Source organism: Conger conger, chromosome 4 (genome assembly GCF_963514075.1).
Source record: "Conger conger chromosome 4, fConCon1.1, whole genome shotgun sequence".
Taxonomy (NCBI): Eukaryota; Metazoa; Chordata; class Actinopteri; order Anguilliformes; family Congridae; genus Conger; species Conger conger.
Window position 1 is genome coordinate 17,782,279 of NC_083763.1, and position 27,731 is coordinate 17,810,009.

At 49.5% G+C, this 27,731-nt stretch overlaps 1 protein-coding gene across 5 annotated transcripts in view; it reads right to left on the reverse strand.

Moving 5' to 3' along the window:
• The window catches only part of mast2 (microtubule associated serine/threonine kinase 2), a 143,927-nt gene that overhangs the window by 40,260 nt on the left and 75,936 nt on the right, over positions 1 to 27,731 (reverse strand). For 4 of the 5 annotated variants that reach the window (XM_061240473.1, XM_061240471.1, XM_061240472.1 and 1 more), the window contains exon 4: positions 22,484 to 22,515. In XM_061240473.1, the coding sequence (XP_061096457.1) occupies positions 22,484 to 22,515 (32 nt within the window). Of the gene's footprint in view, positions 1 to 15,759; positions 15,949 to 18,486; positions 18,624 to 19,012; positions 19,033 to 22,483; positions 22,516 to 27,731 lie in introns of those variants that run through there. The other variant, XM_061240474.1, reaches the window with a different exon arrangement.

Sequence of the window (27,731 nt, forward strand, 5' to 3'; positions counted from 1 at the left end):
TTATTAAGTGCTGCCGCTGTCACGCTGACAGACTCTCCGCTGAAGAGAAACACTGCGCTTTCCCATTTAGCTCCAGACGTGTGCGGCAGCACATGCTGAATGATGCAGAGGCCTGACCCTTTCCACATCGCCGTGTTAGTCCTCCCCCGTTATTCAGCGCAACATCCGCTAATGGCCCAATCCGCCGTGAAGGCCCGTCTCCAAGCATAACGCCACATCCATCAGCCAGACCGCAACCGGCACTGCTTAAAACACCCCGCAACGGAAAAGAGCAGAGCGTTTCACCGGCGGTTCAAAGCCAAACGAACACAACGCTGACAATCTACACACTTATACCCGCGATTACGATGGCAGACGTGTAATTACGAACAACAGCAGACTTTATCCTACCCACAGAAAAGGTGAATAAATAAAGAGCTTGAAGTGGACATGCAATAAGAGCAGCTGTGTGGAGGCATCAGTGCGAAAGTTCTGCCTTAATTACAGTAATTGAGAGAGGAATCGCTTTTCTCCGTGTCGAATGCCAAAGAGCGCAAGGCTAATTAGCAGCTGTTTCCCCCCCTCGACTCACGATTTGTTATTTTAAGTTCTGGGACACGTCCTCCGTGTTAAGCCCTGAACAGATATCAATCTCATGCGATTCTGGATTCTAAACTCTCTCTAATATTAACAAATGCTGTCAAAACGCTCATCTCTCGATGTGACCATCTCCCACAAATACACACAAAGTTTCCATCCAAATGTTTTGCAACCGTTGAGCGAATTTGCTAAATGTTGGCAAAAGAACATGCTTGTACAGCGTTTCCATCAACTACTGTTAAACAAATATTTTGAAGAGGACATAACAACATTATGTAAACTTTCAGGAGCAAAGGTATGTGAATTAAGTCCCCAAAAGGTCATCAATTATTTACACATCCGGCCAAGTGTAAAAACTTTTTTTTGGGAGATATTTAACTTTTTTTTTCAAATTTTAGGCATTTGTACTCTTACGTATGAGCAAATAAAAAATTCACATGAAAACGGTTGGCTGGAAAGCCCACTACATACAAGCGTAGGTTCTATCTCCACTGGTCCCCACAAACAGGTGCAGTCTCTCACTGAAATATCGTAGTCATCCACACTTCACATTCGTCTCACAGTAGAGTTTCTCAGTCTTCTGTGTGTGTGTTTTAGAGGCCTGGGCTAAGATCACACCAGCAGGAGCAGAAGACACAAACAGCTTTGAGAGGGCCCGTGGGATTTTGGGTAGCTTTAATGTAACGGACTTGCGCTCATGGGAAAATGACGAGGGAGGGCTGACAGCATCACCACATGCCAGGCCTGCTGTGTAGCTGGGACCTCCTCCCGTGATTTTAACAAGCCGAGATCTGAGGGTTTAGATGTGCAGAGCTGGGCGGATCGTCGGAGACAGTAATTCTCCAACACCTGTCAGTGCAGAAGCTCGTCTTTGTTCCTGTGCACTGCACACAGATTTCCCCCCGTGATACTTAAAGCCATAATCAGATACAAGTCAAACTCCTCTCCATCTGCAGAGCTGGCTCCCCGTCACGGAAAAATCCCACGATGCCCTGCACACTTAACAAAAATCCTCACTTTCTCAGAACAAAAATGACTGAAAACTAATAGTTTAAAAAGCACAAGAGTGAGGAGATCTGTTCACATAAAATGCATGCACGCACGCACGCACGCACGCACGCACGCACGCACGCACACAGAAATCAAAGCAACAATATTGGTTATTGTCACCCAAGCTGGATATGCATTTCAACAGATGGTCAGACATTTCGCAGAGCTGGGCTTTCCCAGGGAATTTGCCGAGACGCACAAACAACGCATACAGGAGTGCCCCTTCTGCCAGACTAGGTCCTCCTAAACTGGCACGCCAGGTGCGGCATAACAAACCACATACCACAAGAAACAATGCGTGATCACTGTCAAACTGACACCATATCAATAATCATCATCATCTCAGTACTAATAGAGTGGGGCCTTTTGGCCTAGGGTTTACCGCCAATCAGCATCAAGAGCAAATCAGCATGATGACTGCAAACAGACGGGTGGACCCATTACCATAGAAACATTCTAATTACCAATCCACACCTGCTGCTGTGACTCCACTGATATGGACTTTTTACTGAGGTCCAAACATTGTGATTCGGAGAGTAACGGCAGGATTTATAACAGAAGTACTGGACCATGGTAGCTTAATGTAACAATATGACTACAGTTCAGCTGTTTTTCAGACCAAATGTCAGAATTGGGAAGAAAAGTGACTTTGACTGTGGAATGATTATTGGTAGCAGACACTGTGGTTTGAGTATCTGCTGATTTTCACACACAACAGTCTCTAGAGTTTGCAGAGAATGGTGCGAAAAACTAAAAACATCCAGTGAGCAGCAGTTTTGTCAGCAGAAACACTAAAGAGAGGTCAGAGGAGAAGGGGCCAGACTGGTCAAAGCTGACAGGAACACAAATAACCACACATTACAACAGTAGTATGCAGAAGAGCATCTCTGAACACACAATGCGTCAAATCTCTTAAGTGGATAGGCTACAGCAGTGGAAGTCTTAAGTCAAAAAAATATGTCTAATAAGTACATAATAATGTGCTCACTGAGTGTATATGATATGGACACATTAGCAAGTTCCTAGTTTATGATTTTCTATGTCAGTACAGTAAAGCTTAAAGCTAATCTTATCTCATTTGTAATAAAATCCACAGATAAACAGGTTTGGTGTGACTTTGATATTATACACTCAATTTGCTTGTATCTTTGGTCTGTGGTTCAAGTTGACAGCTTTAGAAGTGCAAAGTGACCAAAGTCAGAAATCTATTAAATTGCAGGATTGGATTTAACTAGTGGGCTCAGATTGCTCACACGCAGCATGAACAAGACCACCCAGACCATTTCCAGTTAAACGAAAGCAATTCCCCAGCATGCCAGAGACGCATGTGTTTAGTGTGTTCTCGATTAGCATGAGCACGGTATTGGCAGAAGAGGAAATTGCTAAAGAGGAGCCATTTTTCCAGCCATTTGCGCCCATCTCCCCAGCGAAAGTCCCACTGGTCTTGTCACGCGATGGCAGCGAACGGGTCGAAAGCATCGACCCGACCGCCCCGGTCCACTGCGGCTCGATCGGACATCGATTCCCCGACCGCTCTTTGTCCGGTGCTCATTCAGGAGCCGGGCGAAGCCACAATGGTCGAAAGAAGGGGACACAAAAAATCAATCTTCTGCTGGTGGAGAAGAGCGGTTAAGTAGCAGGCGGGGGCTGTGTCTGGGCTGAGGGGGGCCCTGTGTGCTCTACTGTCACCCAATAAGCATGAAAGAGAGGGGGGAGAGAGAGAGAGAGAGAGAGAAAGAGAGAGGGTGAGAGAGAGAGACAGAGAGACAGAGAGAAAGAGTGAGAGAGAGAGGGGGGAGAGAGAGAGAAAGAGAGAGGGTGAGAGAGTGAGAGAGAGAGAGAGAGAGATAGAGAAAGAGAAAGAGAAAGAGAGCGAGTGAGAGAGAGAGCGGCAGTCCTGCAGTAATGGCCCTGACTCCCAGGCTCCGGGATGTGACAGGCAGAGGGGATGGGGGTGTGGGAGGCGGTCATTCAGTCATTAGAGTCGTCGGTCTCAGGGGCCACTCTCAGGCTCAATCAGAGCCCGATTGTTTTTTCGGTAGATTTGGCACCCGGGCCCCCCGTCGGCCCCGCGGCGGAGCTGCTGATTGCACAGCCTTGGGACACCTGGGGCTCTTCTGATGGCCACTCATTCCGGGGGGGGGGGGGAGAGCCGGTCTTCAATTTTAAAAGCTTTGAGGACAGAAACGTACAGCAAAGACGAACGCTTGCAGCAGTTCCAGCCTGCTTTAAAAACAAAAGAAAGGAAGTATGAAGCAGGGACAGAATGTACTTTCTGCTGCTGGAAAGAGAGCACGCATAGGTAGTGCAGATCATATCAGGACAGCTCTGATAAGTAGGCCACTGTGGTGCACACTCAGAGCTGCGAGAGAGAGATTAGTAAGGGTGGTCAGCACAAAATCAGTTTATACATGTTTTGACAGTTTATGCAGTGGCTGCTGGCTCAGGGCTTTAAAGCGGAGCGCTGTAAGGGCCGTCTATATGGATGTGGCGGACAGACGCGTCATCATTGCGGTGGATGCTACGCGGGGTGGGGATGGGGGGGGGGGGGGGGGGGGGGGTTGTATTGCTGGCCCTAGTCTGCAGCCAACTTGAACTGGCTGAGAGGTGTGAGCTGAGGTCTCCTGCAGCCTCACGGTACACCAGAGATTTCAATGTTCTTGCGATTAAGGAGTGAAATGGAAACTCTCAGTGTCACACTGTGCATCTCGAGCGCGACGCTCGCTGGCTAATGGGGGCCCAGTGTGAGATGAGGCTGACTCACAGAGCTCCACACTCGGGCACAGATGAGTCCATTGTACCCTACAGCTCCTGTGCGGACAGACGGACAGCCACCTGGTTACCCTCGGACAGACGGGACGGTCTTAACCGTGGATATTTGTTCAGTCGCTTTTGGGTAGAACGAGGCAGTATCGCCACCTGCAGACCCTGCGACCTTTACCGTACAGATGCACGCCGCAGTCCCAGTGTAGCGGCTCGCGTATGAACGGAAAGTCACAAAAGGCAGCTGTTAAAGGCGTGGAGCTTCAACCCCCATCCCCCTCCCCTCTAAGACCAAACAGTCCCTGAGACCGCAGGGGTGCTAACAGTGAGAGCGTGGTGTAACCGTGACGACAGACCGGGCCAGCTCCGCCGCGACTGCGGTGGCTCGCTGTTGATCCTGACCGAGTCAGACAGCTGGCCTCTTCACAGGGACAAAAAGTATTAATAATTCAGCCTGCTTCATCTGCTGAGAGAGGGAGGGACAGGAGGAGAGAGAGATACGGAGCATATGGAGTGAGGGAGATGGGGAAGAGGGAGAGGTATGGAGAGTAGAGGGAGAGAGAACAGGGAGAGTGCAAAAAGGAGAGAGGAAGAAAGAGCGAGGAGAAGAAGGGTGGGGTAGAGAGGGGGGAAGACAGAAACGCAGAGAGCGCTACAATGACAGTCACTGTAGAGACACAGCGTGAACACACTCTGCATAAGTGTGCTGCTGAGATTTCTTAATGTTCCAGAACAATCTCACACAGATTTTGAAAGCCTTGTGTTGAGGCTTGCTTTCACTGTGTAGGAAAAACGGGTACAGGTTGCATACAGACTGTCACCAGTTTGCAAGCCTGGCACCATTTTGTCTGCAGCCATGTTGCTATGGCACCCTGCTTTTCTAGTGCTTTCGGAGTGGGTCTGAAACCTTATCTGTATGACTGACAGCCGGACCATAGACTTCCCTGGGGGCTGTGCACGATGTCACCAGAAGCTGCACTCAAGTGGAACAAAAAGTACCCGTGCGAGAGAGGTGACCGAAGTGTCTCGAGGTCCCAGAACACAAAGAAAGTGCCAAAGCTTACTGTGCTACTGAAAGCTTAGTATGGGATGAAAGCAAGCATACTAATAAGTATTAAGCTCCATTTTAACAAGTATGTTGGTCAGTTAGTAATAAAGGACAATCAAAAGAAAGGAGTATACCCTCAACATGAGTATTGCCCAATCTCATCTGAGAAGGGTAGGTGTGAGTGTAGGTTTGTCTTTTAACCTGGCATTAGTACCTGACTAAAATCATTTGCTATCCATAGTAGTCCATAAAGACCTTGATAAGTTGGATCAGATGTTGGTGTTGGGCTAGAACAAAAGCATGCACCCACACCAGCCATTTTCGGTTAACATTGGAGACCCCAACTCAAAGGGAAATGGCACTTGCAATAGTCAATCAATGGATTACAACAAAAAGAGTTTGAAACAATGGCATATTGCTGAATTAAGCGAGCAATAGCAAGAATACCTTTGTTGGCACGCTAACTAACCAGCGTAAGCAAGTTAAGCAAGTTAAACAAGTAGCGGACAGGAATGCCACAAACCATCCCACTCAATTACTGCATAGCAGGATTGATTAACTGACTGAAGCACTGAAAGGAGCTATGGTGCTAGCTTTAACTAGTGACTGGCAAATTGTGAATTGTAAATTGTGATCTGATCCAGCCCACAAACAAACGCTAAACTTTGTATTCATTATCCAGCTGCCAGCTGTGACATTAGCCACTTAGCATGTTAACGAGCTAACGTTAACTTGTTAAGAACACCTCTGATTAAGAACCTATTGCTCGCTAGCAAGCTAGCTGGCAGAGCTAATGCTGCTAACCACCCCACTTGAACTGTCTCCAGGGCTCCTGTGGCGCTGACAGGACAGGAGGAAGCAAGCAACGGCTCAAGTTTTTATGAGATTTTTGTTGTTTTTACCCACATGTGCAGTCGTACAGAACAGAACATCCTACTGGCTTTTTTGTCTTGGGGACAGAAAAGGTCAGCATCTTACAATGAACAGATGCATTGCCTTGCCCTGAATGTTAATAACACTGACAGGAGTTAAACCTCACCCCACAGACAGTTCTGTACATCAGCTGTGCTGTTAAAGGCCCATGTGCATCAGCATTCTCTTCCTGGTTTCAGTATCTAAAGTGCCCACAAAACCTTTGCAAAGAACAGTGATGTAGCTCCCTAACCCTTTCCCCAGAGCCCAATTCCCCCTCCCCCTCCGCATCCTGTGGTCTGCTCTCTGTGCTAACATTTAGCAACATCACCCTGTAATTACGCAAAAACATGTGTCATGACACGTGGGAAATCATTGTACAAATATAGCTTGGAAAAAAAACAGTTAGACCCTAAAATATGCATATTTTGCATACCAAAATGGCATTTCTATTAGAATTAATATGGAACACAAAAGGAAAGCCCAAGGATGATATGAAAAGCTCAAAAACTAAAATTGTGTGTGGACCTTTAATTTGTTGGTAACTTTGTGCTGGAACCGAAAGTTGGCAAGAGGGCCCTGGGGTAATGGTGTCGTGACGGCCAGCGGTGACAGCCCTCACCAACAGGACATAACACAGGCATCGGCACGGCCAGGATTTCTATTTTTTAACAGTGATAACTGTGTGTTTTTCCCCCCTTGGACCTTACAGGCCCCCTGACAGCTGGGGCCCCAGAGCCTGAGCCCTGATAAGCCTAGGCATTAGTACAAGGTACCGGATCCACACAAACAGGTCCCGCAGCGCATGCTGAGAGGTCCCGGATCCTGTTCCAGCAGGATTTGAGGCACACATTAAGCACTTCCCGTACTGTCGTGGAGTCCGGGATCCCACAGGACAACACACGCTGCAGGCACATCATCAGCACAGAGACTTAGAGATGGGCCTTCAGGCCAGTCCGCTGCATTTCAAGAAAGAGCTGGCTCTCCCAGTCACTGTACACCAGTGCTCCTCACTCCTGGTCCTGGAGAGCCGCAGGGTGTGCTGGTTTTCGCCTATATCAGCAACCAATTCAGACCCAAGAAACCGCATGAGATGAGTTCACTGTATAGTTAACTACTTTAATTGATCAAATAAGTGCTGGGTAAGAACAAAAGACAGCGCACCCTGTGGCTCTCCAGGACCAGGACTGAGGACCACTTCCGTACGCAATCAGGCACAAGGGTAACAGGCCTTCTGTGGCTGAACAAACAGGCACGTGGGAGACAAGGCTGCAGGACCAGCTCAGACCATGCTTCCTCTCCACACACACTCACACACTCACACACTCTCTTCAGGCTGCCTCAGGGGCAGCAGTAGGAGGGGAGGAGGAAGGATACAGGGCTCTGATCACATCCTGCGCTCTCTGGGACAGACCGGGATCCTGCAGCTAGGAGCAGACTGCGCATTAAAAAGTAATGGAGCTCATGAGTCGATAAGCTCCACTCCTTCCTGATCCCAAGTCACATGAACCCCCGGTTCATCCGTCATACATCCCTCTATGTTTCCCCCCATGTCCAGCCCAGAGGCTCAAGGCCCTGTTTCACAAAGCAGGATTACTGAGCTAGCTGGACAAATGCACTACCCCCCCCAAACTGGAACACTGCAGTAAAAAGAGCTGTTCCGGGTTTTACTCAGCAGAGTTATAATCCAGCTTCCTGAAATACCCACCAGGGGCTTTGCATACTGAGCGATGCTTTCACACTCCCAACCTCTAAACTTCCCCAGTAGGACGGGAGTCACAGGAACAGAGTGAAACTGTCCGTCAGCTGCAGAACTGTCGTGACCAGACTCATGTGAGAAGGGGCCGCTGACCGTTTGAGCCAGGGGTGATCAGACAGAGGCCTGAGGTCTCGGACCGTAACCCACAGGGTTCCTTCGACAGCATGGCGGCCCTCTGCCCACGACTTCCCACCGCAACGCAGAGCCGAGGCTAAACCAGCCGAAACGATCACATCGCGTTGCGTTACGTAAAGCACAATCCCCATCGATTTGGGTCAGCCAGGTCTTTGGATTTTAGCATCAATCTGACGCTTGCTGTGTTTACGAGGCGTGTAATCCGCCCACGTGTCAGCAGAGAGAGCGGGCGAGGAGAGGCCAACCGTGCCAGCAGCCTCCGCGACGCCAACGTAGCGGGAATCCACACTGACGCGCTGAGCCTAGCGTGCCTCTCCGAGACAACCGTGGAGCTCGACCAAAAAGCAGACAGGGACACCGCCAACGGCCAGACAAACACCCCCTCTCCACCACACCACACGGCGTTCTCCGCAAACCTGGGTTCCCATTTGGGAATGTCTCGCCTTTCCGGAGCTTTCTCTCCCCACTACGCGGGGGACTGCTGCTGAAAGCTGCGGTAAAGCGAGCAGGCACCAAATGGAAGCGGACGATTGAAGCTTGACCGAGCTGCAGCACCTGTCCCTGTCGCTAAGCACAGAGGGGGGGGGGTGACTCTCCCGTGCCCTGAACCCCAGGACAGACACGGCGGGAGGAAGAGCATACTGGGTAATGCCGGGTACTGGAGCTGCAGCAGCCCCGCAGCCCTGCTGTGTGTGAGACTGGTACCCTGCTGGGCTCTTAGCACTGCAGCACAGCCCTGTGTGCTCTTCAGAGAATAACGACAGGCTCCTGTCTGCCCTCACATCCTCACACACAGGCACTAAGTACAGGCTCCTGTCTGCCCTCACATCCTCACACACAGGCACTAAGTACAGGCTCCTGTCTGCCCTCACATCCTCACACACAGGCACTAAGTACAGGCTCCTGTCTGCTCTCACATCCTCACACATAGGCACTAAGTACAGGCTCCTGTCTGCCCTCCCATCCTCACACACAGGCACTAAGTACAGGCTCCTCTGTCTGCCCTCACATCCTCACACACAGGCACTAAGTACAGGCTCCTGTTTGCCCTCACATCCTCACACACAGGCAATAAGTACAGGCTCCTGTTTGCCCTCACATCCTCACACACAGGTACTAATTACAGGCTCCTGTCTGCTCTCACATCCTCACACACAGGCACTAAGTACAGGCTCCTGTCTGCTCTCACATCCTCACACACAGGCACTAAGTACAGGCTCCTGTTTGCCCTCACATCCTCACACACAGGCACTAAGTACAGGCTCCTCTGTCTGCCCTCACATCCTCACACACAGGCACTAAGTACAGGCTCCTCTGTCTGCCCTCACATCCTCACACACAGGCACTAAGTACAGGCTCCTGTTTGCCCTCACATCCTCACACACAGGTACTAATTACAGGCTCCTGTCTGCTCTCACATCCTCACACACAGGCACAGCAAGGGAGACCAAGGAAGCTGAGATACAGCACTATCGCATAAAACAGACAAGCAAAAAAGAGCGGTACAAAGGTGTACCCTGGCACACGCACACACATGTACACACACGTAAACAAACACACACACACGAACATGAACACACACAAGGAAGCACACGTGTTGTACACATGTACAGTACAAACACAGACGTGCGCGCGCGCACGCACGCACGCACACACACAGTAGGAGGCATGCCCATGTGCAGACCGGCACACATGTACACACAGTATAAGCAGATACCTGACCTTCAGAGCAAAGCAGCCCCAGCAGAGCCCACCAAAAAAAGAGTGAGGACTGAGGGGGAGAGAAAAGAAGAGAAGGAGACACGGAGCGGGAGAGACGAAGAAAGGAAGGAGGAGAGCCGAGCTCGTACCTCTTGGAGCGGCGCAGCATGCTCCTCTCGGGCAGGGAAAAATTGGAGAGGACGGTCCAGAAGGAGTCAGACATGATCGCAGGGCTCCGCCAACATGGCCGTCACAGGGAAACACGACGCCAACAGGCGGGCAGGCGGGCAGGCGGGCAGGAGGGCAGGAGGGGAGGAGGGGAGGAACGAGCGAACCAACGATGCTGCTGCTCTGTCTGGGATGGTGCTGCTAAGTCTGAGCAGCCTCTTCTCTCACACACATACTCTCTCTCTCTCACACATGTTCGCACACTCTCCCTCTCTCTTTACTCTGCCTCTCTCTCCCTCCCAGCCTCTCTCTCCCTCCCAGCCTCTCTCTCCCTCCCCCTCCCTGTCTCTCTCCCACCCTCTCTCTCTCTGTTCCTCTGTTCCTCTCTCCCTCCCTCTCCCTCTCCCTCTCTCTCTCTCTCTCTCCCACCTGCCCTCTCTCCTTCCCTCACACAGAGCAGCAGCCTCTCTCCCTCCTGGGGCACACGTTTAAAGGTGCAGTCTGCTCAAAACGGGAACAGTCTGTGCCATGATGGCGGGATGCATTTAGCCCACGCCCCTGTGCATTATGGGGGGTGTAGGACAGTCCAGGCAGGTCAGAGCCTACACTCAATGGGCATACATTCGCCATCGCAGTGAGTCCAGTTCAGAAAAGACTGGGGCTTGTGCTCATAATCACTCATGGTTCTGGCTGATGGAAAAATGATTGCTTCTTTGCATTCATGAGGCTGTGATTTAGGAAGAGTGATTGGATTTTGCTTTCATCCAATCCAGGTCAGATATGCAGCCACGCAAGATGGACAGTCACCCGGGGCAAATGACAAAAGTGACAAAGGATTACAGAGCGTGCGCACACACACTCATGCACTCACGCACACGTATGTAAACACACACAGACACACACAGTGCAGAGGATTATGCTGGCTGAGATAAGCACTGACTGCACACTTGGCTGTAAATATTGCACCCGTGGCCACAAACAGGCTGATGAGCACTTACATGAAATGAAATGGAAAGAACATCCCGTTTACCGCAATCTTATCCAGAAATGGCCGAGGTGGGTGCAGGCTTTTGTTCCCACCAAGCAGTAACACACCCGTTTCTAATCAAGGTCCTTAGCAAAGGCTCCAAACACTCATTAGTAGAGTCGGGTGTGTTACTGCTTGTGAATCGGATTGAGGACCTCTGACATACATATACATTCGTATACATTGAGAAACCTTTATAGCAGCGCACTCTGAGGCAGACTGGATGGTTGAAATAAACTCACCATGTTCCAAACACTAAGTTAGCTCACCATGTTCCGAACAGTACAACTTTCAAGACGAATAACTAAAAAATTACTTCCACCTTTGGTATTTGCGTGAGTGTGAAGTATAATTCCTTCCGTTTTCATAAAAACTTGGTACGAGTCACATACCTAATCCATTTCAGCGTACAGTGACATCGTAATAGTGCTCAACTGTGACACTGTGGTGGGGAAGCTGTTGGCAACGAGACACTACAAACTGGGCAGGCTTCCACTGCGATGTTTGGACCATCATGAGGAAACACGGCTGTCGGAACACAGGGACGTTGCACAGTTATTTGTACTTTTCTCTATAATTATTGGCCCAATTCACATCAATTAAAGTGTTTTAGTGTCTAGAATAGTCCATAAGCAACAATAATAGACCACATTCCTCATGAGAAAAACAACCATTGAACAGACGATGGAAGCGGCCGTTTCCCCGTGTTCTGTTCGGAACGCGGTGAGTTTACGTTATGAAGTTAAGTTTCAATGTTTTACTGAAACATTGAACATGATTCACTTGTCCTTACACCACTCTCCAACATGCCATCTTCAAATAACACTGAGCACCATTACCCCGCATCCCCTAGGAAAGCTGCATTCGGAAGAAAGGGAACACCAAACACTGTTTTACAGAACAGAGTTCCAGCCAAACGCACCACTTAAGGGCAGACTGGGCCCCTCTGCCAGCCAGATAACGGCTCTGGATGTACGGAATGATCCCTCTCTGCAGCTCTGATCCTCATCCCTGAGCACGGATAACTCCAGAGATCAAAGAGCAGCCAGTCACACATCAAACACACAGGCTCTCCACCGCTGCCGTGGGAACCGGCACGGCCCACACCTCGCTCTGTACGAGAGAGACTGCAGCAAGAGAGAGAAAGAGAGAGAGGGAGGGAGGGAGATACATATGGGCCCAACGCCTACTCTTTTTAATATTTAAATAAATTAACTGACAACATGACTACAAGAATCTACAGCACCTGGCCTCGCCCTATATGACTGCAAAGTTAAATTCCGACTCTATACCGATTACCTTGTTCTGCCCTAGCCAGCAGAAGGGGGTTGACAGCAAAACCTGGATCTGCTAGAGTCATTTTGTCAGACCTGGGCCCTGACAATATATCCCACAAAAACCAAAGAGAGAAGAGAGAAGAGAGAAGAGAGAAGAGAGGAGAGAGGGAGAGGCATGCCCGTGGCTCACGTAAGCGGTAAAGCTGTGAAGTGTCGTGTGATATGAGCAGCAGAGCATGACGGTGATATCTCTCTGGGCAGGGGGAAACATCACCACGGGGCTCAGAGGAACTAGTCCCAAAAGCCCCCAGAGAGAGTGTCTGAGACAGATCCAAGCTCTATGTTAGCTGGGAGACAGACAAACACAGTCATTCTTCAAATGCCCTAGGTCACGTCGAATTTGATTTGGGCCAGTATGGACTTTACTACGAACACTCATGTCCGTGCTAACACTAAAGTTCTCTTCTCCCTGTATTATTGGGCACATGATAACATGTATTTACATGTGTGAGCCACACTTACTTTACTACTAAGGGCCCAGACAATAGCGTTAGCATCAGGATTAAGTACAGGGGGAAATGATTGGGTGAAACCCAAAGGAAGTCATCGGGGAAGGAAGTCTCCATTTTCAAAGGAGAGTGATTACTTCCTGTTCACGAGGGGAGGAAAAAAACTACACACAGGACTGCCGTCACCACCACCCACGAACAGACCTCCTCACAACATTACGGCCTCCAGAAGCGCTGTAACTAAGGGAAGTACAGGGCAGAGGAATTAAGATGTGACCGCGCGCGTCTACGCTGACTGGCAGCCGGCTGTCAGCGTGTGAGAGAGGAGCTGGAGTTAGAGCAGTATATGAGCGCAGTAGCTGCACCCATGCCTCGTTCATTACAGCCTGAGGTGACCACAGCAGTGTCTAATAAAGCAGAGCGTGTGACAGCCTCGTTTCCTGAACGAGGACGGCTCATTAGGGTACAGAGGGGGAAGGTGAGCGAGCTCGTCCAGGGGAGCCGTCGAAACGTCCGGCCGGCAGCCAGGAGACCCGCTTGCGTGACTCAGACGCGAGAAGGCATTTTCGGGGCGGGCGTGTGACAGCCAGGTCACCGCAACGCGTGCCATTTGGGCTCTGAGAGGACCTGTCAAAGGTGGCAGCGCGCCTCGACTTAATTTCCACATACGGAAAGCGAAAGGAAGCGTGTGGACCGAGTCCAAAGCCAGCTCGGGAGTCCTTCCTGACGTCTATCAGAGGAGGTCCGGGCCACAGAGAGGATGCAATTTATGTCTGTGGGACATCACCCGGGAAACTACCAACAGTAAATCAGCCTTTCTCCAGCTGCAGGGTGGGTGAAAACACGCCCAGGCCGTAAAGCGGATCTGTCATTACAGACAGCGCAGCCTGCTGAATACAGGTTTGGTGTCACAGCCTGGTGAAGCAGAGATTCTCCTCTGGCTCCTGCATCACCAGGGCACACAGATGCACAGCTCTACAGCACCCGATGACCTATCACAGTAGGCGGAATTGTTAAGCATGACGAGCCTTCTCTACACATGCTCTCATAGACCATTCAAACTCTCCTGGGTATTTAGCCAAATTAATCGGTTCCCCCAATTATGAATAAATACCGTTTGTCTGGGAAAATGTTGTATCTTTCAAAATAACATTCCTTGGGAAAACCACAATTTCCCACTAAATAAACCGGTCTCTGCCAGTCCAGGCAAGTTTACTCAGGTATATTTTAAAATGCTGTGCAGTTTGGCACTGCTCATCTGATCAAGACATGCTGAAATGCTGTTCAGCATTAAAGACTTTATTGGGAGAATGCAAATACAGCATTCAGGTATCGTCTTTGTCATCGCTAGTGAACTGCATACCGCGGTGCCTATGCAAAATAGCTTAAAATAGCAAAAAGAAAGTTTAGCTGTCGCCAAGCATCGTGCCACCTTTAATCACCTGACTGCTCAGCGCTCATGTCCCACCTTCGGCTGAGTTTCTGCATATACCTGATGTTTCACCGTTTTATTCCAGAAAACAGTGCTGAGAATGCTCCAACTGTGAGGTGAGTGATACTGTCACTGAGATACAACCCAGTGCAATAAGCCATGAAATGATACTGCTGGTATAGAACAATGGTGTGTACTTTAAGCACCATGTAGAGCGCCGTAGAAGTAACCGCTATGAAAACACACTTAACTCTGGCACTTCACTTTGTTGTTCTACTTTGTTTCTTTCTTTCTTTGCGCTGCTTTTTCCCCTTTAATTTATCCCTGCTCTTTATGTACTCTCATTATAAATGCCACTTTACTGGAGCACTGCAGGGACTTAATGAACCAGAGACTCCTTTGAGTGAAATGACAAAGCTTTTCATTTCTCATTTCATCCTCTTAACTCACTGCTGATGAAATGCGAAGGTGGGGCAGTGTGCAAAAGCTTTAATTTTCCAGTGCTGCTGCACTGTCAGAATCTGCTATGTGCTGAGAGCTGCTGCAGCAACACTGCACCGAAACGAAACCAACACTGCAACCACAAAGCAAAACGGCACCTACACAGTAGCCACTAGCCAACATTGCATCTACACGGCAGCCACTAATCAGCACTGCATCTACACTGCAGCCACTAATCAGCACTGCATCTACACTGCAGCCACTAAGCAACACAGCACCTATACTTCAGCCCTCTGTCACTAAGCAACAATGCACCTACACAGCAGTGCTCTGTCACTAAGCAACACTGCACCTACAGTGCAGCCACTAACCAACACTGCACGCACCTAGGCTCAGGGGATTATACAGTAAGCTTTGGCTCAGTTCTCATTACCACCTGTGCTGTCCAATGGAACGGAAAGAAAGACATTCCTCCTATACGGTTACTGCAGGTCTGCAGTTAGTAGTGTACGCAAACGTCCTGCCCAGCACCTGTTAGCCAGAGAACACCCACAGGCTTTAACACTGCATGGCAATTAGTGTCATCAGCTCTGAGCACAGCACAGCACTGGATGGAGACAAACAAGCAGCCCATGGTATAATTACCCAGAACACACTGAGCTGACACCGCACCCGTAGTTAGTAGCTATCTGTGGTCACATCACAAGTCCCGTTTGTTCACCGTTTCCACCAAAATGCAACTTAATCTAATCAGTCAAAGGCTTTGTTTAAAAAAAAAAAGAAAGAAAGAAAAAGAGTAATTTTCATTCAAGGTTACAAGTGTGCACAGTCTCTTTGGATTCAAGTTAAAGGTTAAACAAACAGGCAAACATGCTCTAAGGCAGTAGCCTCCCAGGGGAAAGGCAAACGGTATAAGTTGAGGGATAAAGGGTCCCGAACACGAGCACTCCAGTCTTACCTCCAGTGGAAGGGGTTGATGCTTTGGGAGAGGGCCCGGGGGCTGCACGGCCCCAGGATGGGGGCAGACACAGGCCCCTCGTGGCCCCCAGCCGACAGGAAATGCTGGGGACCGGGAGAGGAAGTGGGAGACAGCAGCTGCTGGAGGAGGCTGTTGCCATGGCAGCGGTACTGCGCAGCCGGCCAGATTCTACGCGGGAATGGCGGGAAGGGAAAACCGGTAAAAGGGCGTGAATATAACCAGGACGCTACAAGAGCAGCAAGACCAGCGGCTGTAAGAGCAGCCAGAGCGAGCAGCCTCTCCATGCACAGAACACTCATCAACCGGCCAGAAAACTCCCTGGAGCTCACAGCACACTGAACAACAGTCCATGAACATGACAAACACACAACACCAGGGATATCCCCTCTGCTCCCCACCCAGCACCACTGGCCTCTGACCTCCCTGTGCTTGAGTGGTGCTCTGGGGTACAGACAGGAGGCATGCAGGTTAAAGACATGACTCTGGGTTTAGGAAGGGGAGGGAAGAGGAGAGGACAGGATGGTTAATCCAGTGCTGGACACAAGCAAATGGTCAAACTACCTCATATACAAATGCAGACACCTGCATAGAGAGGGTATGAACTGCAGCATGTGACTATAACAGATCATGTGACTACAGCACAGGTCATGTGACTGCAGCACTAACCATGTGACTAGAGCACAGAGCCGCAGCGTGTCATTCCCTCTGGTTGCACTGCGGCTGAGGAGCTGCGTCAGAGACAAAGAGTGCGGAAGCCCACCGCACCCGCAGTCCCTCACAGCCCTTACGAATCCCCACACCCATCCGCAGCACCGCATCCGCAATCAGAGCCGTAATGGCGGATACCGCACGACGACGTCAGACCCCGCAGAGCGCGCCGTGCCCGGAGGCACCTGCTATTCTCCACAGCTGAATAATTCACATACGCAACTCTTCCCAGAGAATCTCATTCGAGGGAAATGCATTTGCCTCCATTATCCCCCGGTGTCTCTTGGTACGGCTGGACTGAAACCCGTACCTGCAGCCTCCCCACACCTGCTGACAGGCACACTGCGGGGACTATAAAGGTGACAGTACAGGACTGCATTCTTTACTAAATAAATTAATCACAACTAGTGCGCCTGTCAGTGTGTTACAGGCAGCATACAGCATACTACCTTTCAGGCTGATTTCCATTGAAATGCACGATGAGTAGTATGCGGTTTCGAACACAGGCATAGTGTGGAAGAGGCCACATTGAAGAGGCCCTTCCTGGGTCCTGATGGAGAGCGTGTAGAGGGGGCTTCAGGCAGGTGTGTCTCAGTAAAGGCAGACGGACGCCACATCCAGGTGCTGCCCTGGCAGGTGGACCGTCCCCACGCAGCGGGGGTGACGAACCGAGGGGGAGGGCCTGGCGACGCATCGCCCCCAGACCCAGCTCCCGTTCCGCCAGAGTGCGAGAGAGATTAAAGAGGCCTCTCAACTCAGTTTCACTTCAGGTCAGAAAACAGGATCTGAAGCGAATGCTCCTCCACATGAATATATGCACCTGCATAGCACTGCATTTCTGTATGAAACGCTGCTCTGTGCGTTAGCATTAAACGCTACTGATCCACTCTGCACACAGTACGCTGCTCCGTGTGTTAGCATTACATGCTACCGATCCACTCAGCACACCGCTCTGTGCGTTAGCATTAAATGCTACTTATCCACTCAGCAAACTGCTCTGTGCGTTAGCTTTAAACACTACTGATCCACTCAGCACACTGCTCTGTGTGTTAGCTTTAAACACTACTGATCCATTCTGCATACTGCTCTGTGCGTTAGCATTAAACACTACTGATCCATTCTGCATACTGCTCTGTGTGTTAGCTTTAAACACTACTGATCCATTCTGCATACTGCTCTGTGTGTTAGCTTTAAACACTACTGATCCACTCAGCACACTGCTCTGTGTGTTAGCTTTAAACACTACTGATCCACTCAGCACACCGCTCTGTGCGTTAGCATTAAACACTACTGATCCACTCAGCACACTGCTCTGTGTGTTAGCTTTAAACACTACTGATCCATTCTGCATACTGCTCTGTGCGTTAGCATTAAACACTACTGATCCACTCAGCACACTGCTCTGTGTGTTAGCTTTAAACACTACTGATCCATTCTGCATACTGCTCTGTGCTTTAGCATTAAACACTACTGATCCACTCAGCACACTGCTCTGTGTGTTAGCTTTAAACACGACTGATCCACTCTGAGCATTAGCATTAAACACTACCAGTCCACAGTATGCCGCTTTGTGTAGTAGCATTAAATGCTTCTCCGTGCATTAGAATTAAATGCCCAGCTTCTCAACAGAGAACAGTGTTACTCCAGGCTGTCCCAGGTAGCGTAGAGACAGAGCCCAGATGAAGGAGAAGGCAGTGTGGGTGAAAGAGCAGGGTCAGCCCACACATTATCCCTCCGCCTTTTATTTCCATCAGAGCGACACTGCGTGTAAGCCGAGCTCTGCCTGCCTCCGTCAATCACCCCGGAACTTTCTAAACCCCCCCCAGTCCCCCCTCCACCAGCTAAAAACTCTCAGGACGACGCCACAACACCTCTGCGTGTCCACCCCCGACCCCTGAGACTGTGTTTACAGGCTGGAGTTAGCGTCTGACACGAACGGCACACGTCTGCCAGGCGGGTTAGCGCATGCGCGGCGGCGGGCCGTTAGCGGGGTCTTACTGGATGCGCAGAGCGGGGACCCCGGCTCTCTCCTTCCTCTTCTTCATGTCTGTGGCAGAGAGGGGGTACGGGGGGCTACCTCACTGCTGCTGAGGGGCCATGCCGGGAGATCAGCTACCACAGGCTAGCAGCAACGGCTTATCGAACGCACAGAAAGAGAGGAGCAACGGCATTGCCACCATCGCAGTGGTGTTCATTTTACATCACGGAGCGTCTGACTGCGGGCAGGTTCTGCAGCACGAGCAGTTGTCAGTGTCTTTTTGTAAGCGCTAAACACAACAGTCCGAATATACTGCACTTACACTCACTTCCCAGCACTGAACTTCAGCACGACACTCCAGTTACAAATATGTACTCAGGGGCTCATAAGCTATGGAACCATTATATAACATGCGTGCACAGTAAGCCCCAAGTCTTAGAGGATTTCAGGCAGAACAGCAGTAACACAGAGTATTGTCAACCAGCTCAAAGATTTTCTATGAGAAAAAAAAACCCATGCAAACAAAGTAAGGCAAACAAAGCAGACCTGCTCGTATGACAAGCTCCTCTATGAAATCTTCAGAGGCAGTTCACATGTCAGGCAGCTAAGTAAGATTCAGCGTGGGATCAGCACAGACTCCATGAACAGTGACTGAGATCGGAGCGCTCCAGAGGCGGGAGGAGAGTGAGGTGACGCAGCAGATGCAGAGCGAGTCTACAAGGTGTGGACAGGAACGGCCGAGTCATCCCTCCCTCCCGCAGATCCAGTGTCAGGAACCCGGGGGAGTGAGGAGCAGCTGGGGGTCAGGTCTCACCTCTCACAGCTCTCCCTGGCAAGCCAGAGCTGCTTGTTTATCTTCCGGTAGAGACGGCCAATCCCAGCAGGCCAAGCAGGCCGGAGTGGCCAGCCCGCCCTGATGTCACATTCTTCGGCGTCAAAAGACTACCATCGAGAGAGAGAGAGAGCTGACGTCCAGACCCCAGGCAGAACTCTGTCCTTTTATAGAGTCCTAGAGAGGTGAGAGGGTGGCTGTAGGCTAGATCACACTGAAGCACAGCGTGCAGTGGCCACTGTCTTTCGAGCCTGGCCAGGAGGCACAGGGCATTCTCCTGATATCACAAAACCTCCAGGGAGGTGCAGCTGTCACCTCGCCACCCCCCAGCTTTCAAGGCCAGGCAGCTCCTGTTCCAGGAATCATGGGAACACCGAGGCAACCCCACTCTATCCAGCAGCCTGTCGGCTAAATCAGGCCACAGCGCCTCACAACAGCAGAGACAATAGCTGGATCAAAGAGCATTTGGTTACAACATGGCCAGGGTAGCATCCGCTGCTAATCCACCTGATAAAGACTACTGACGTGCGCAGCCACAGGGTAAGATAATGTAATTAGGGGGAAATGTATATACGTGAGAGCATGCCATACACAAAAAGGACTGGGAGAGTGGGACTGAGGTCTGAATTTAAGTTTTAAAGTTGTTTGTCCATCGCTATAGAAACATTCCAACAAACTTTCTTAATTAGGCTTCTACTGAAAAACCGCCAGCAGGATAAATTTGGGACTCCAACAGTAATCAGAAAATTCACAAAGTACCCCTTAGAGGCACAATTCCCCCAACCCACCACAAAACAGTATGTACTCCCCAGTGTACCACACAGCCAAAGGCCAAGCACCAAACCATCAGTCTTACAGCAGAAATTATTCGTAGGAATAAAACATTTTTAACAAGCAGGCTCCCTTCAAAGGCTGTGGAAAAGTTGAGAGGCGGTAGACGTTGTTTTTGAGGTCAGCCGCAGCGCTGGTAACCAAGTAAAAAACTAGGACAACCCTGCTGCTGAAACGCTCAGTGGAGTTTCCACACAATGCCGCTGTCCTCAGAATGAAGTGGGTGGGGGCTTTTCTCCCAGCCCTGCCCTTAGTGACGACCTCTGACCCACGTCCCCTGACCCCATTGCTTGTGTGTTCTGTAACAGCTATTCTGAGCGGTGGCAACAGGAGCCCCCGTTTCACAGCTGTGCTACTGTACTTCTGCGGTGGACACAAGCAACAGTCAGCTCATTTTGGACAGGAATAATAGCAGTCAGCTCACCGACTGAAGACAGGGGAGGAAGATGTATCAGTACTGGCTCTGTTCATATAAAACACTTCTATGGGCTCATCTTCGAGTCTACTTCCCAGGGAAGAGTGCAGATTCATGGACAGTTGGGTCCCAGAGAGGGCCACTGACAGGGCTTGCGAAGGTCACTCTGGCTGCGGAGACGTCAGATCATGCCCGTATCTGACAGGAGCTCTCTGGGGATGAAGCCGTTACTCTGGGTCCTGCAGGGCTTTGGGGCTCATAGCTGAAGCAAGTCCTCACAGTTATTTTTAATTAGCTGAAACTTTCTATCCAAAGCGGTTTACAGTTGATTAGACTAAGCACATTGTTCCCCCCCCGGAACAATGTGGGGTTAAGGCAGTGTTTTTCAACCAGCCAAACCAGGGCTTGAGCCACCAGCCTTACTGGTCGCAGTCATGTACCATAGTCACTAGGCTACAGACTGCCCACACTATAATTCTGTCCCTCATCACCGCGAGGCCACTGGAGCTTATCGAGCAGGTGCCTCCGTCACTCACCCACAGGCCCGCACTCAGGGTCAGAGCGAGACCTCCCTATGGCTGTAGCATGGGCAGGTCCCTCGCACAGCAGGGTCAGAGAGAGACCTCCCTATGGCCGTAGCATGGGCAGGTCCATCGCACAGCAGGGTCAGAGCGAGACCTCCCTATGGCCGTAGCATGGGCAGGTCCCTCACACAGCAGGGTCAGAGCGAGACCTCCCTATGGCTGTAGCATGGGCAGGTCCCTCACACAGCAGGGTCAGAGAGAGACCTCCCTATGGCTGTAGCATGGGCAGGTCCATCACACAGCAGGGTCAGAGCGAGACCTCCCAATGGCCATAGCATGGGCAGGTCCATCGCACAGCAGGGTCAGAGAGAGACCTCCCTATGGCTGTAGCATGGGCAGGTCCCTCACACAGCAGGGTCAGAGCGAGACCTCCCTATGGCTGTAGCATGGGCAGGTCCCTCACACAGCAGGGTCAGAGAGAGACCTCCCTATGGCTGTAGCATGGGCAGGTCCATGGCACAGCAGGGTCAGAGCGAGACCTCCCTATGGCCGTAGCATGGGCAGGTCCATCGCACAGCAGGGTCAGAGAGAGACCTCCCTATGGCTGTAGCATGGGCAGGTCCATGGCACAGCAGGGTCAGAGCGAGACCTCCCAATGGCCATAGCATGGGCAGGTCCATCGCACAGCAGGCAGGTTAGGCTACAGGGGCATTAACAGGGCATGGCTCTGAAAGAGCATGCATGTTCAGTCAACCTACCCTCTTTAAAGAAAGGTTAATGAATACAACAAATAACATTTCACAAACTTCCCAGCACGAAAAAGCGAAATGAGCTCACTTCTCCAGAGATCAGTGCAGTAATGAGCGTAGTCATATTCACATCCACGCCACACCAAACGCTGGACCTTGACCTGACTAGCAAATAAACTTCCACAATAGATCCTGCTGTTCTTTAGCACCTCGGTGGCCAGCAATCCAGGGCAAACAAAGCCCCAAACGCTCTGACGTAATTAAGGATCTGAGGGCAAAAAACAACGAACACACGGCGGAACAGAGCGCTCTCACGCACAAGCCTGCTCCTGTTCAACCAACAGCAGGAGAAAACGGATGGTGGAAGGCTTTGGTGAAGAAATCTCACAGCGACCGTTATGCAACTAACTGGAAATGTGTCTCTATAGGCAGACCTTCCACTGAGAAAAAGCTGTTAGCAGTACTGCATGGACTTTCAGACTGGAGACCAATACATAAGAGCCTCTTTTCATCCAATACACTGAATGCACTTCTCAAGGTTTTTACATATGCAGTGGAGTTACAGCCATTTCACCTTGCCTCCTTTCAGCACTCAGGAAAAAGCCATATTTGCTAGCCAGCAAACAAATTCTCATTTCTTACCAACAGACAATAAAGGGTACTTACAAACTGCCTCTTCTGGGAAGACTCAGCTCCTTCTGAAAGACAAATGGAAAAAAAAACCATCAGCGCTTTGATCATTCAACACTGTGAAGAAACCTTTCTATACTTAAGAAATATCTATTCATAAGTAGCCACAGAACATGAAAGTGTTTGCCCAAACAGTCTGGAGAAATTAACCCAATAAAGCTTCTTGTGGTTTCTTCCACCAGTGTGTTGTAATATGTTGAGACGTTGTAATGAATAAAAGCACTAGGTGGCACTGTAATACTACCAGAAACAAAAGGTTTGCAACACAGAAAACGGTGTGTGCTTCCGCCAGAAGGAGTGGAATGAACCCTGTAATATAATTATTACCAAACAATTATGCATCTAAATGTACTGGCAAGATAAAATGGCTCCCAAGTTAATGGTGACACCTTAAAAGATGACAAAAACGCCTGTAGATGCCATTCGGACCCTCCCAGAGCGATAATGCTACTGAATCAGCAATAGTCACTGTCACAAAGCTGTACAGTTTAAATAAACCCCCATTAAAATAATTAGGGCCTAATACAGTGGAAATATATGTATATATACATTATCATTAAAGATATAAATAAACATGACCGTACTGTATGTCTCAACCATGTGGACCAAGTCCACTAGATGGGAGCAGAGGACCATTACAATTTCAGGACAAGAAACGGACACAAAACACAGCATTTCTAGTGCCATTTACACGTTTCTGTGGCAGTATGAGTCTGAATATTCCTGTACTAATGTAAACATGAGACCTGATTCTCCCAGGATTTAGTCATCACTCTCTTCAGAGGCAGTTGAACCACACTGCTGCCTTCCTTACTTTAACAAAGCCATATGGTCTCATGCAATATTAACCAATAACATCTCTCATTCTTCTGTCAGTTTCTGACATGGGAGGGGTAAGGGTGGGGTCTGGAGTGGTCTGGTGGTCTCAGATCATTTAAAGCAGCGCTACTCAACCCCACATCCTGCTGGCCCACAGTGTCTGCAGGCATTCATTTGAACCGTATGCTATACCACCTGATTTCACTCAACTTATTATCTGAACCAAGCTGGTAAAATAATCGGTGAATTCAGGTGGTGTAGCGCACGGTTGAAGAAAATGCCGCCAGACACTGCAGCCCACAGAATGTGGAGTTGAGTAGAGCTGATGTTAAAGTGCAACAATCTCAGACCACAACCAGGAGAGGTGGTCACTTGGCACTTCAACCTGTGGGGGTCACTAGCGGACACAGTGGACTTTTCTTCAATACACTTTACGGGAGGATCACCTGCATCACCCCCCCCCCCCCCCCGGGAGCCCCGACCGCCATCTGACCCGTTCCTTTTCTTCTTGCAGGGACGCGGTGCTGTTGATCTAGTTAACATGTCTGCACAGAGCAAGCTAAATAAAGCTTCACACAGAGGCCAAGGCGCGGACTCATCTGCCCGTTCGTTTGTTCAAATATTTAGAGGTGCCAGGTGAGTGTCGGAGACACCGGGGTCGTGGGGTTCACAGGGACAAAGGTTGAGCAAAACAATCCCTTATAGTCATAACACTCTGGCAAACAAGCAGCAGCTCATAAACAAAAACTAATCAAAAGCCCCAATCAGCAGTCAGAACCATAAGCCTCAAGTAAATTCTATTAGCCTCAAATATCGCTAAAATGGCTTGACCTCTGACCTCCGTTTGTGTGACCAGTGTCAAAGACCAGGCTGCCGTCTACCTCTCCTACACATTCTTACCTGCCTCAAAGTATGACTAAGTGATTTGGTGAATAAAATGTAGAGATGAATCTTGGGCTGGAGGCATACTGTAGAATCCCAAAGACTCATTTCCAAACCAAGCAGTTAAGTTAGAAATGGTGCAAAGTGCAAACCTGACCTTTTCCAGAAAATAATTGCACTTAAACCCACAGCCGTTTCTGCACTTTCATTGCAGTAGCTAATCACATTTCATTTTCAGTCGCTTACAAAAAAGCACCAAAATATGAGTGCACCAGTTGGGACAAAACAAAAGCAGATCTGCACTACTGCAGCTTGTATCCAGGCCGGCAGGTGTTGTGTGCAAGGAGGGTGCTTCTGCCTGAGCTCAGTATGTCCTCTTTAACAACGCCAGAGGGAATCACACTGAGACATCATTGAGTGTCCGTTTGCTTCTGACTGGCACGGTCCTGTTTCAGAGTGGACTGGTAATGAAAAACCTTGTGCCTACGGGACCTGTTGACCAGGTTTTCCGTACTTATCTCATCAGTATTTTAGTACAGAGGCATTGTGGCAGGTTGCCTATATTCACATAGGTGTGTTATTTTTCTGTTTTTAAATTTCAGCTCTATGCTGTCTTGGCATCATTCTGTGTTTATATAATTTAACCACAGCTACCATATGAATGACATGGAATTTCAATAACAACGTTATCATAGTGGTTATCACATCATGTTGTTCAGAAGTGCACAACATTCTATTAAGCCCTGGTAAAACTCTAGTTTCCACATTTCATTATTGTTGGTGTACAAGCTGGTAGTGCTTGCCCATTCCTGAGGCCGACGTTTCCTCAGTGCCTGCTACTGAGCATGCTCCAGCTGTGACCCAATCTGCAAGGACAGCTCAGAGACGGCTGCATTCTGAGCATGTACGCACTGCCACTGCATTCTGTTACTTTTCCACAGTACCACAAAAACACTGCTACTGCTCCAAACTGAATCAGAACCACTGCTACTGCTCCAAACTGAATCAGAACCACTGCTCCTGATCCACATTGAATCAGAACCACTGCTACTGCTCCATACTGAAACAGAACCACTGCAACTGCTCTAAACTGAATCAGAACCACTGCTACTGCTCCAAACTGAATCAGAACCACTGCTCCTGATCCACATTGAATCAGAACCACTGCTACTGCTCCATACTGAAATAGAACCACTGCTCCTGCTCCATACTGAAACAGAACCACTGCTACTGCTCCATACTGAAATAGAACCACTGCTCCTGCTCCATACTGAATCAGAACCACTGCTACTGCTCCATACTGAAACAGAACCACTGCAACTGCTCCAAACTGAATCAGAACCACTGCTACTGCTCCAAACTGAATCAGAACCACTGCTCCTGATCCACATTGAATCAGAACCACTGATACTGCTCCATACTGAAATAGAACCACTGCTCCCGCTCCATACTGAAACAGAACCACTGCTACTGCTCCATACTGAAATAGAACCACTGCTCCCGCTCCATACTGAAACAGAACCACTGCTACTGCTCCATACTGAAACAGAACTACTGCTACAGATCCATACTGAAACAGAACCACTGCTACTGATCCATATTGAATCAGAACCACTGCTACTACTCCATACTGAAACAGAACCACTGCTACTGCTCCATACAGAAAAAAAACCACCCCTACGGCTCCATACTGCAACCACTGTTGGTATTTTAAACATTCAATTTGATTCTAATCCCTGTCTGCATTCTGAATGATGTGTTGGCATTAGAAATGTAAATTGCTATTTGCCTCAGCCTAAAAGTCAATCTTACAAATGTGGTTTATGACAGCTTTTAATGCATAAAAATTGGATCCTGACCCTTCAGAAGATAGTTAAACTTGAATGTACTGCAGTAAACTTTAACAAGGCAAGTCCTGGGACAGTACAGACATGGCTTCCTCCTATCTCTCACTTCTTACCCTCATGACTCCGGTTATGGGATCACATGCGTTGTCACTGATGTCCTCTTTTCGGTAAACAATCTGTTGTTCGATTACTTTAGATTAGGGCACGTGTTTGTATTGCCCATCAAGTGGCTGGTGAGATGGGAACGAACAGCGGTAAATGCAGAGCGGCATTTAAACCACAGTGAAATGCAGTGGAACATACAGTGAAGCACCCTGCACGCCAGCGGAGTGCCTCTGAGCGGAAGACAGGCCAGGCAGGGCCCGCCCAGGCAGCCCGTAATCTCAGTGCTGCATCAACGCTCTGCCAAACCCGCCGCATTACCGCAGCTATCCTGGGACAGGCAGCATCTGCCCAACTCTGGCCTCTGGGGAGTGTGCGCCGGCCCCCCCCGCCGCCCCTCCCCCAGGGAGCCGGGCCGTCCCGAAAACAGACCACGCCGAAGTCAGCGGGAGGGCAGGGCAATGAAATTAGCCAGAGTGACAGTTTGGATGAGGCATGCTTGAAAGCAATCTCTCCAATGGAACACGTCAATATTTCTTAAGTCCACCCTGCGTGACGGGGAGCCGGAGTGCAGGCAAATGTAATTAGAGTGATGGGCATGGGGGAGCGGGGCTGGACGCTGCACCGCTCAAATTGAGTCAGGAGACATTTAAAAGGAAGATAATCTGGAGACGGAGTACTCAAGACGGACGCACACCCCTCCACCCCCCGCCACTGACAGGACCGCTCACCCCCATCCTGCAGGGAGGAGACTTTGCCTGATCCTCTTAAAATGCATGACTTTCACTGCGCGGCTGGGGTTACAAGCTTACATTTTATTTATTTATTTGAATTTAAATTACACCTTTTTCCCCAAACCCCTGCCACAGCGATTACTGCCTTCACCACACATCACCGGGCTCGGGTCTCTGTCTCCAGTTTGAGAGTGCAGGTTAGCTAGTAGCTAAGGAAGCGCTGTGCTATCTGGGTACATAACTAGCTAGATAGCTAGCAGTTGTGAATTACACTGATATCATTAGCTAGCTATATAGCTAACGCTATAGCTATAACTAATACCTGGCAGTCTAGCTTAAGGGTTTAATGAAAAATAATCAGGTTTCTATCCACCTAGCTAACTAACATTAGCTATCTATCAACTGTTAGCAAGCTAGCTAGTTAGTTAGCATTCTAAGCTACTAGCTCACAGGCTAGTAACATATGTTAGCTATCTAGTGCAATTCATAACATTTATCCAGAATTATTAACCATACAGTATACAACATGTCATCATCACATTGCTAGGTTTATAAGTGCACCCACCTAGCTAGCCAGCTAGATAGCTACCAGACAGCAAGCTCTATGCCAATTCTGGCCTAAAGTATCTAGGTAGCCTCCTTAGCTACGAGCTCACAGGCTAGCAGCTGCCAGGTTAAATTACGTCCCAGTAAACTATACATAAGCAAGCGCAAAATCAAACTTTCAGAGTGCACAATCATGTGATTATGTCGTATGGAATAAGGATGGATCCTGTCGGAGCCTGGGCTCTCTGTGGTTTGATACACAGCTCACCCTGGCTGAGATCTGGACCCCACAGT